General features: G+C 36.0%; 1 protein-coding gene across 1 annotated transcript; it reads left to right on the top strand.

Annotated features, from left to right (window-relative positions):
- Positions 1-7234: 7234 nt before the first annotated feature.
- Positions 7235-7648, top strand: LOTGIDRAFT_154998 (hypothetical protein; the record flags this gene model as incomplete). Its single annotated transcript, XM_009065508.1, has 1 exon — positions 7235-7648. One exon carries the CDS (start codon positions 7235-7237, stop codon positions 7646-7648), a length of 414 nt encoding a protein of 137 aa, XP_009063756.1.
- Positions 7649-12065: the final 4417 nt, after the last annotated feature.

The raw sequence follows: 12065 nt of genomic DNA, 5'->3' as shown, positions 1-12065 counted from the left end.
CAAAATGACTCTTTCTTTGTCTGTCCACATACCCACATGACAAACTGTACTCTAATCTTCATAATCTTGCATTAAAGGATTAGTCTCTAAATTTGAAGAGATGGTGTGTATTCTGTTACCTGCTCCTTTATCATGCACAAGACCACAAATTCATGTTATCATGTTACTCTAACTAGTATGGAATGAAAATAATGTGTATCACATAAGAAGTCATGAAATAACGCCATTATGACGTCACAACATGTCATGTGACATCACAACTACGTTGAAAACCCACAGACATGTGTTTTTTCACATTTAGCCAACAAGAAAAAGCATCACGCATCATACTTTAACTAAACTCAGATAATCTTCCGGAAACATGGCTCTAATAATCTCTGCTCTCCTCAAAACAGAAGCTGTTTGAGGTTGTTGTGCCAACTGGTAATCTTGATGCCATGTCGGTTGCACTCTTGTTCTTGAAGACCTCCTTGGACCATCTATGTCATCTTTAACAGAAGCTGCAGTTGGTTCCAGTTGGTGCGTCACAGGACTTCTCTTTTCTTCATATACTTCTGTCACAGGCTCCTGGTCTCTTGAAGTAAGAGATACCTCAATAACTGGTTCACAAGGCTCTGAAACAAAAACTTTCTCGATATCCTCTTCGACATCTTCAGATCCAGCGCCTACAAAAACTGGTGAATCAGGCCTAGCTTCACCATCTTGACTGTCCTCTGAGTCAAGCTCTATCTTCCTGCTGCATCAATGGGTCCGGATTGAGACACGTACGGTGCTTCAACCACGATGTAGGCAGGCTCATCCTCGTCACTGCTTTCGTTGCAGCATTCCCAGCATATTCAGCAGAGTCCGATTAAACCGCTCACACTGTCCGTTGCTTTGAGGATGGTATGGGGTAGTTCTCGACTTTTCCATTCCAGTTGATATGCACAGTTCCTTGATCATTTTACCCTCAAACTGCCTTGGTCGCTGTGTATCCTCTTCGGAATACCATAGTGAACGATGAAGTTATCGAACACTGCCTTGGCTGTTGTCTTCGCTGTAGTATTCCTCACTGGTACCGCTTGGATATACCGGATTAAATGGTCGGTTATCACCAAAATGGAATCATAGCCTCCCTTTGCCTCTTCCACGCACATAAAGTCCATGCAGACTAGTTCAAGTGGTTGACTGGTGGTGATGTTTACTAATGGACAAAGGTTAGGTGGAGTCTTCCTTCTCACACATCGTTGGCACTGCTGTATGTATTCCTCAATGTCTGTTGTCATTCTGGGCCAATAAAATCTTTCCTTTGCCAAACTCAGTGTTCTGTCTTTTCCTTGATGTCCTAAGTTGTCATGGTTGCACTTAATAGCTTCTTTTCGATATTTGACTGGTAAAATTAGTTGCATTACCTCTTGTCCATCCTTCACAATCTTCCTGTACAATAATCCATGTCTCAAGACGAAGTGCTTGAATTCTCGTTGTAAAGTATTCTCTTCTGGACAAGTTGGTTTTATTCTTAAGTTGAGTTCCACTCTCTAGATGTTCAACAATATTATGCAGTAGCCTATCTTCTCTTTGTCTCTTCCACCAATCCTCTTTGGTTACTTGTGATGTTTCCACTGATGTTGGTTCTGGAACTGCCTGATGTGACATACTAATGGTGGTAACGTATCCTTCACTCATACTGATGTTCTTCAGAGCTCCAATTACATCTCGATCAACCTCTACATAATCATTGGTGTTAATTGGTAATCTACTTAGGGCATCAGCATCAGCATTCTTTTTCCCAGGTCTATACTTGACTGAAAAGTTGTAATTCGTCAAAGCTGCCAACCATCTGTGCCCTGTTGCATCCAGTTTAGCTGAAGTCAAAACATAGGTGAGAGGATTGTTGTCTGTGTAAACTGTAAAGGTGTTGCTGTACAGATATTGATGGAATTTTTCAGACACTGCCCACTTTAACGCCAAAAATTCCAACTTGTGTGCTGGATAATTCCTCTCTGATCTTGATATGCCACAACACGTTCCTTCCCATCCTGCTCCTGGCACAAAACAGCTCCAAGTCCAAGACTACTGGCATCAGTGTGAAGTGTAAACGGCTTGGTGAAATCTGCATAAGCCAAAACACGTGGATTCAGCATACATTCCTTCAGATGGTTAAAGGTATCGTTCTGTCTTTCAGTCCATATCCATTCTGTTGTTTCTTTCATTGGTCTCCTCCCCCTCTTCTTCTTGGTTGGTCCTCCAACTAGCATCTCGTTCAGCGGTTGTGCAATGGTGGAAAAATCTTTGATGAAGCGACGATAGTACCCAATAAATCCAAGGAATCTGCGCAGCTCTTCTTGGTTAGTTGGTGTAGGCCAGTTCTCCACTTTCTCTGTCTTCTCAGGATCTGTGCGTACACCTTCAGACGAAACAATATGACCAAGGTACTTGACACTCTCCTGTAGAAACGTACATTTCTTAGGTGACAGCTTCAAACCATGTTGTTAAACCTTTCAAATACCTGAGCCATTCTGTCGAGATGTTTTTCGTATGTTCGGCTAAAGATGATCAAATCGTCTATAAAGATGGAACAAATCTTAAGGTTCAAATCACCAAGGCACTCTTCCATAAGTCGTTGGTACGTTGCTGGAGTGTTGGTAAGTCCAAAAGGCATCCGAACGAACTCATAAAAGCCTAGCGGTCCAACAGTGAAGGCTGACTTTGCCCTATCCTCTTCTGCTATCGCTTCATGGAAGTAAATCTAAACCCGCTTTATCAACGTATAGACAAAAAAAAAAAAAAAAAAAAAAAAACAGTCAACACAAACATAAACGCAAGGAATTTCGATTGAAAGAATCGAAAACGCAATTCACGTGAAACACAGGTACTAGTACAACGCGACGCAACACGATAAACGCTAAATCGCAAAACGAAAATATGTACGTAACACAATTCACACATACACAAAATATTGAAACTTATACAGCCGGGAACAGTGAAGATTTATCTCAAAAATAAAACGTTACAAGTAAATCACTATTTATGTGCAAAATGTAAAATGTGTGTGCGTGTGGTAGTTATATGTAAGTGTATATGTGTTCAAGGACATGCAATACGAGGAAAATTGGAAATAAAGCTGGAAAATAAGTTAAGAGAGAAAACAGAAAGAAAAGATCTGAAACAAAAATAAGTAAACGCTGAAACTTCAAATGAAAAATAGTACGATAAGACAAAATAAACCAAAATAAAACTACAACAAATCCTTGTACTAAACCAATAAATAAGCTAAATACAATATGACTTCGAACAACTAGGACTTTGAAAATTGTCATAAACTTGAAACAAGACTGAATAAAGACAGTATAAATACCCAACGTGGGGCCAGGAATGGTGGATTGATGATGAGATGTTGAATGGTTTTAGATGTAAATAGTTTGTGCGGACAATTTTCAAATATGGTGTTATTTTTTGCGGACATTTGCGATACCGGTATATTCAAGTGATTACTATTTTGACATCTTCAGGATCCTATAAACATTTTTGTAATTTTGTGATTAAGTTTGTCATATATTTATTTTGTCTGCAAGCTTGCATTAGTTCAAATGTAGCATTTTTTTCAAAAAAAAATTGCATTTAGTTTAAAGTTTCAAAATTTGCTCATTATTTATTTTCATTAAAATTAATAGCTATTGGCACTCTGTTTGGTATTTTAAATTAATTTTTCTTTTTCATAGTATTTCCTTTCCCAGAAATAATAAGCAAATTTTGATTAGTTTTCATATTAATTAAGTTCTAATAGTTTGTTTATTTCTGGCAAAAGTATTAATTTATAAATTATTTTTCCAAGAAAAGGTAGCCAGTTTTAATTTAATTTTGATTGACCTACTGCTCTTGCCTCTTACATTGAGCTCGTAGTGTCAGATAAAAACAAGCTAAATTTAGAGTGTGCATATAGAATTATCTTCTGATGATCTAACACCCCAGAATCTACATCTTTGGATTCACCTCGTAACAGAATATCAACAGGCAGTGTGGGATTTCTACCAAAGAGCAATAAGTAAGAAGAATATTGAGTTGAAGAATGTGGAGATGATGTTATAACTAAAGGTAAGATCAGGTACGTATCCACTTCTGCTTAACTTCAGTCAGTAATGTTCTCAGTAAGTTGTAGAGTATCCATTACGATCTGATTGTAGCCTAAAGCTAAGTTCAAAGAGCGCAACCATGAACAGCCATGCATATAATCTAAGCTCTCTTCTATCCTAAGTAGAGGGTAAGACTAAGAGTCCTTGATGGTCTTGATGCGTCGTCAAGTTGTCCAGGAAGAATACAATGCGATGGTATGGTAATTTGATCGGTACATCATCTGAAGTGTGACTGAGAAGTAGAAACCAATATCATTGTTGTCTATGAAATTAAGACTGTTAATCAAATGTCAAGAAGTCAAGTAAAGAAACTTCAGATATTTCGGGTTCCTACCTTTGATGATTGCCTCAGTTGAACTAATATCTGAGGCATTATTGATGAAGATCTCATAATATTATTAGCAACAGTAACTTTATTGGAATCTATGGTTCCTTAAGTTCCATTAAAGTTCCTAAGAGTGAGTGTGGTTGATATATCATTTGATATATCAAGTGCTCTAGAAAGGCATATAAATAATCGGCATGGGTGTTGAGAAATGGGCTCCATTACATTTTTACTTTCTTTTTTGTTATGAATTTTATTTTGAATTCAACCTTTTTGTTGTCTCTTTACTACAGTTAAATTTCAGGTACACAGGTCTAAAATTTCTTTTTTTGGGATTTTAAAAAAAGAGACACCCCATTTTCTTTAAATTAAAATTGATAAAAACAAAATTCAATTTGTAACAATTTTCATATAAAATTTTTATTTTTATACACAAATGAAAGCCACAGGACGAGTGTATTCTAAGACGTAGTATCCCTTTAATGAAAATTATCCACCGAAATCCAGATTCATCTGAGGACAGCTTGCCATGGGGAAGGTAGATACGCCCACTACCAGCTGTAAGAAATGTCTTAACTGGCTTTATAATGAATTTTCATCTCAAAGCAAAACCTAAAAAACCGTTTATCAAATTACCATCAAATTCAAACATGAACAACATACACACGGTCAATAACTAAAAGCACAATTTGACGTGTTTTTAGCAAGTCAAGAGCAATTACTCTGAAATTGTTCATCCAATTATTACCAATTTCAAACTTGACTGAGAACCATCAATATATACATGCAAACCAAGTCAAGATCAAATGAAAACTTGCCTCTACCATCCTAAAAGCCAAATTTATTAAGTCAAGGGCAATAACTCTGACACCATTCATCCAATAGTAGTATATGTCTTTTCAGATATGAAGCATTTCACTTCTGCGCAAGCGCAGCTTTTCAATGCGTCATATCCGAAAAGACACAACTGTTAAAATGTATTATAACAGACTCCCCAAACTGTTAAAATGTATTATAACAGACTCCCCAAACTGTTAAAAATGTATTATAACAAACTCCCCCAAACTGTATTATAAATTACCCAAACCACAGACAAGAATCACTAATAATAATACAGTATAAAATAACCGCATTAAAAATGTCTTTAATTTTAAAACACGAACAAAAAAAATTCGAAAGAGACTGTTTCTTCTCTGCGCTAACATCTCTCATCCCCAAAGTGGCCAATTTTGTCTCAAACAACTAATCCCTCATTTCCTCAGAAGCGCAAGCTCTTGGTTCTGTGGCAAAAGCAGGAGTAAATATAAGCGATGCAGTGAAAAAATCTGACGAACTTAAAGAACTGCAGCTAATAAGAGAACTAAGAAACAAGAGACTAGAACGACAAGCCCTAGAAAAACAAGGAAAAGGGTTTAAAATCATTGGATAAAAATAGCAAGCAAAAATTACAGATTGGATCCAATCTTTCAATTGTATGATCCGATTCAATATTCGTTCAACAAGAAGAAAGAGGATTACGTAATCATCTCACCATCGGTAGTGACAAAGACCCAAATAAACGACGGAGGAAGAGTTACCTTTGAAATTAATTCGTTGTCCAATTGGTTGCTGCTTTCCGATGCCCATTTCCGATGCGATTTCAAAATCAAAGACGCCACTCAGAATCGAATTCCACAAACCAACACGACTTTAGAAAACAACTTCTTTCCGTCTTTATTCAGCGAAATGGTTTTGGAAGCTGGTTCAAATCCGATAGAGACCATAAAACACCCCGGCGAGTTTGACACAATGTTGAAAACGGTTCTCTATCCCAAAAACTACGATTCAGTTTCAGGATGGATTCCTGATGTCGGTGGCGGAGAAGTTTTAAAAGAACCGGTCAGAACTGTAGCAAATGACACAGACCTTGCTAGGATAAGGGTAGTCGCTAGAAACACACTGGAAAGAGTGACTCGCGGAGTAAATCACGGATTTGAAAAACGAGCGCTTCAATACAACAACGCTGTCGAGAACAACAGATGGGGTAATTACGTAAATTGGAAGTTGTATCCTTTATTTGGTCTTTTGGAACACAGAAAGGTTTCCATAGGTTTACCGTATAAAATTCATTTGCAAAGAGAAATCAACGACAACAAGATATTCTTTGGTGAAAACAACTCTGACGCAAAATTGGAAATAACGAATATCCAACTTTACATACCGGTAATCACTCCTTCCGTAGAAGTGGAAACGAGAATATTCAACTCTTTAACCAAAGACATCGAAATTGCTTTCCTTCGTCGTAACACGGTAGGTAGCATGACTTTAATGGGAGAATCCACCACGTGGCCAATCACCAACACCATCAAACCAGCGAGATATCTAATGGTCGGTTTCAAAAACTTGCCAGACTCTCAGACAAACAACAACATTTTCAGAGTGGCATTGAACCATACTTTCATTCGCAAAGTTCAAGTCAGATTGAACAACGATAATTATCCCAATCAACCTTTGACAATTGATCCTTCCAAAAAAGATTACAACGAATTGTACAGAAACTATAAAAACATGTGCGAATTGTTTGGAAATACGCCTCAGTTTGAATACACAGATTTTTCACTCAATCATCCAATCTTTTGTTTCGATCTGTCAGCTCATCAAGAAGATCTTTTCAAAACAGGGGTAAACATAAATATTCACATCGATAAAACACAAGGAGATGTGACTGGCTACTGTTTATTGCTGGAAGAAGCAAAACATTTGATTAAATATCAGATAGAAGAATGATAAGAATTGAATAAAAAAACACCCTTTAAAAATGAAACCAGAAACTTTAGTTATGAAAATAATAGAAGCTATGGAAACGAATTCGCCAACTCTAATAACTTACAACGGTAAAAAAGTGCATATAACCCAAAAGATTATCGATAAATACAAACATTGCAAAGTCAGAGACGATATAGACTTGGAAAGAATTGATGAGAATTTAACTCAAAAAGGTGGATTTTTACCTTTCTTACCTTTAATCTTTGCTGGTTTAGCTGCAGCTGGTGCAACTGCTGGTGGAGCTGCTGGGATAGCCAAAGCTGTCAACGATAAGAAAGCTGAAGCCGCTGCAAACGCCGAAGCACGTAGACACAATTTGGCAATGGAAAGAGAAGCACGAGGAGGTTCGGGAGTAGGAGATATATTAGGGACAAAGATTTGGCGAAGAAACCAAGAAAACCGTTAAAGAGGGATTAAGCAAATTAATAGATAAAATCGACACTGGAGAAATGAAGGTCAAACACAACGGCAACGCCTTATTTTTTAAAAACATACGTTCGGGCGAGGTAATCTTCCTTTCAATGTATAAAGGCAACGGGGTGATTTTTGGTACGAAAAGGTAATAAATAAAAATGGGCAAGAAAATCAAACATTCGGACATATTTCCTAGTAACCCAATGCTCATGTGTATTTGCGGTAGTTCAGGTTCTGGGAAAACTCATCTCACTTTTAACATGTTGACAACACCAAACCTTTTAGATTTCGATTCTCTGTATATCTACACAACAACACCAGAGCAATCGTATTATCAATTCCTCAAAGCTTTGGAATATTTACCAAAGAAAGATGTTCAAGACATATTTCAATATTACGAAGAAAACGAAGAAGAAGTGGAAATAAAAGATATCATAGAAAACTTCATTAAATCAAAGAATCCATCTTTCAATCCAATGGATATAAAAGTTTTTCTTACGAAAAATGTTAATGATCTAGACTTGTCTAATATTGATAGCAATCGAAAGAACTTAATATTTGTTTTGCTGCATAGCGCAAAGAAATCAAACTGTTCAACAAGAATTCTTCACCAAAGGAAGACATCACAACTGTCACTGCATATACCAATCCCAATCTTTTTACGGGATGGATTCTATGTTCAGTAGAAAAAATGCAAATTGTTTTTTATTATTTGAATTAAACGATAAAGATTTATCTCAAATCATTCAGTCTATAAATCACGGAATGGATAGAGATACATTTAAAAAGGTTTGTAAAGCTCAATGGAGAAACCCAGATGATCATGGATATGTATTTGTAAATACTAGAAAACCTGCGGGAGAAAGAGTTATGATCGATATATGTTAATTTTATTTTTTTAAAAATGACGGATTGGAATAATATTTTAAAAAGAAATAGAGAATATATCAAAGCTAAGAATAAAATAAAGACCCAAGTTGAAAATAACAGATTACAACAACTCGGATTAACAGAAAATCTACAAACTCTATTTCAACCCATATTAAAATCTCGAGAGGATATTAAAAAGAAATTAGCTTTAGAACCCACACCTCATATAAAGCCCAAACCGATTGAATATAATGGTATTATAATTAGGACATTAGATGATATAAAACGTCTTTTTTCAAACCCTGACCCAGATTTACCAAAGAGCATTTCACCAATCGTTGATGATGAGGGTTTGTTGTTTAATGGTTTTAGAATAAGATTTAGTGGAAATTCACCACAATTCAAAATCGACACAAAATACTTTATATTTACATTAACGAGAGGGTTAATAGATTTAATGAATGGCGAGGATGTTGAAATTGCCGATTACAAGGATTTAGTAGCATACTCAAAATTTCTACATGCGATCAGAAAGTCAGGACCCGAAACAAGAAGATTGAAAGAAGTTGATTTATATATAACAAAAGTTATTGAGGAAGAGGATGTAGATGATTATGCAGAAGAGTATCCACCAATCATACAAGAAATAGACGAATTCGATGATATGGTGGCATCTGGACAAGGTATAACGTTTTTATCCGACAACAATAAAGAATTGCTTAATAGATTAGAAATAATATTAGCGGCCATGAAAGAAGGTCATCGATCGGACAGACAATACAACGAAGTCAATGGCATATTAAAACAACTTTTGGAGAAAGAAATCATCACTAAAAAAGACTATATAAACGTCATTAAAAATGTCCAATAAAGAACAATTGTTCGTTATCACCTTAATAAACCAGACATCAAATTGTCTCTAGACTACGAGTATGAACTCGATCGCAATAAACAGTACGAACTGGGATTAAAGTATTTCTCCGTTTACAATTCCATTAGAAACATCAACGAAAAAAACAATCAACTAAAAATATCGACAGATAACGGAGTTACGTTCGAAACCATAAGCTTACTACCGGGGAGCTACGAATACGTAGCCATCAATGAATACCTATCCGAATACGCAGGAAGCGTGAACGGTAAAAACAATATCGAATTCGAAGGTAATTTGAATCTGAACAAAATAAAACTGATCTTGAGAAATAACAGTCAAGTCGATTTCAACGTAGAAAATTTGTTGAATGCGTTACTAGGGTTTGATAAACGAATATACGCGCAATCGACATTGGCGCCGCACAAGGCCAACATCGCATGACATCGACATGATCAACATTCACTGTAATTTGATCAACGGTGGATTTTTCAACAAGCACAAACGCCAAATCATATACAGCATACCAACTTTTACGGTGCCGATCGGATACAGAATTATAGAGAAACCGTTTCAAACGACCTATTTACCAGTCAATTCTTTCATGATCAAAGATATAAATCTGGAAATCAAAGACAGTAAAAAGAGGTTCATAGACTTTGGCAATGAAGAAATTATCATTCAACTTCATTTAAAACAATCTTCATTCTCTTCTTGAATAGTAAGATAATCGAAATCATCAAATTCATAGTTTTTGTCAAAACTATACTCATCTTTGTCGTTGTAAGGATACATATTCCCTTCACTGTTTGGTGGTTTTCTTCTAACATTATTCAAATAACTTCTAAGTTTGTTTATCATTTGGAATAACTACTCCATTGGTGAAACTTTTTTCCCATGGTTTATTAAATTCGTTCAACACATCATGTCCGCTTGCTAACTGAACGTAATCTTTTACACTTATCTTATCATTAGAATAACCTTTAAACGTTTTCTTTTCTTTTAAAACACCATCAGAAGTCAAAACGATGTTGTATTGGTAGAACTCATGAGATTTTTAGATTCTAGAGGTAAAGTCCCTAATCCAAACTTGTTTGCCATTTTTATTGAGTTAAATTTATTATAATTTCTTCAAACTTTTCTCCCAAACTTAACCCAAAGCGACAGCTGTCCACACAGCTTTTGTCCTGGAATTTGAATTTGAAACGTAGAACATTCACACCTATAGACGAATGTATTTTGTTATTGTATTCGTCGACAACAACTGGTAATATTTTAAGCCATTTTTGAGATTTCAATTCCGTGAATTTCTTGAATAATTTGCTTTTAAGAGTCCTGTTGAATCTTTCTATCACTACGGCTTTACCTTCGTTATGCGTGCTGTAAATTTCAAACCCCAGAGATTTCACATTTCTGTTGTAGAATTCGCTTCCTTTATCAACCCACAACTTTAGGGGTCGTCTGTCGGATTGTTTCATTATGGTTTCGAATGCTTGTTTGACAGTCAGACCCGATTTGTTTTTCAAGGGAAAGACCCAAGCGTATCTCGTGTATATGTCGATCACCGTCAAACAATACTTGTACCCTCTCTCGACTGGCATGTTGATTAAATCGGCTGACCAAATTTCATCTTTATCAAAAACTTTGACTTTGAGGTAATGTTTGTTTTTTCGAAATTCTTTGTGAATCTCGTCTGCTATGCCCATACCCAATTTCAATTTTGCCTTCAAGAGTTTTATGATAAGAGCCCTTTGTAATTTCTCTTTGAAAGTGGGATTCGGAATATTTTCGAGTTTGTCTATCATTTGTTTGTCTGCTTGGTGTCTGAATGTTACGTCTTTATTTCTGTACAGTATGTCGTGTTTGAGCGCTGCTGCGTCAACTCTATTAAGGGGTTCTTCTCCTGGTTTGGGATTATCATTTTCGTCTAAACGCAGATCTAACCTAGTGTCTGGACCTGTATAATTGTGCCCTGGGAGATGTTTTTCTCCGGGATATTTTGCCCATGGGAATCCAGGAAGAGAACCCAATGACTTTTGAATGTCTCCCGCACCGAAATACGTTTTAGGAGGATGGACATTTATTAAAGACATAATTTGTTCAATAAACACCATATATTTTTAATACGAAAGATTTAATACAAGGAGGAAATTTGTTGTTTGAGACAAAATTGGCCACTTTGGGGATGAAAGATGTTAGCGCAGAGAAGAAACCGTCTCCTTCGAATTTTTTTTTTTCGTGTTTTAAAATTAAAGACATTTTTAATGCGGTTATTTTATACTGTATTATTATTAGTGATTCTTGTCTGTGGTTTGGGTAATTTATAATACAGTTTGGGGGAGTTTGTTATTATACATTTTTAACAGTTTGGGGAGTCTGTTATAATACATTTTAACAGTTTGGGGAGTCTGTTATAATACATTTTAACAGTTGTGTCTTTTCGGATATGACGCATTGAAAAAGCTGCGCATGCGCAGAAGTGAAATGCGTCATATCCGAAAAGACATATACTACTTCCAATTATTACCAATTTCGAACTTAACAGATCTTATCAATATAAACAAGCATACAAAGTTTCATCAAGATTGGATAAAAACTGAATCGTGTCTATAAGTCAAATTTGATGTGTGTTTACTAAGTCAAGGGCTATTACCCTCAAAAACTGAGA

Source organism: Lottia gigantea (genome assembly GCF_000327385.1).
Source record: "Lottia gigantea unplaced genomic scaffold LOTGIsca_7, whole genome shotgun sequence".
Taxonomy (NCBI): domain Eukaryota; kingdom Metazoa; phylum Mollusca; class Gastropoda; family Lottiidae; genus Lottia; species Lottia gigantea.
This window is presented reverse-complemented; position numbering and strand designations above follow the sequence as displayed.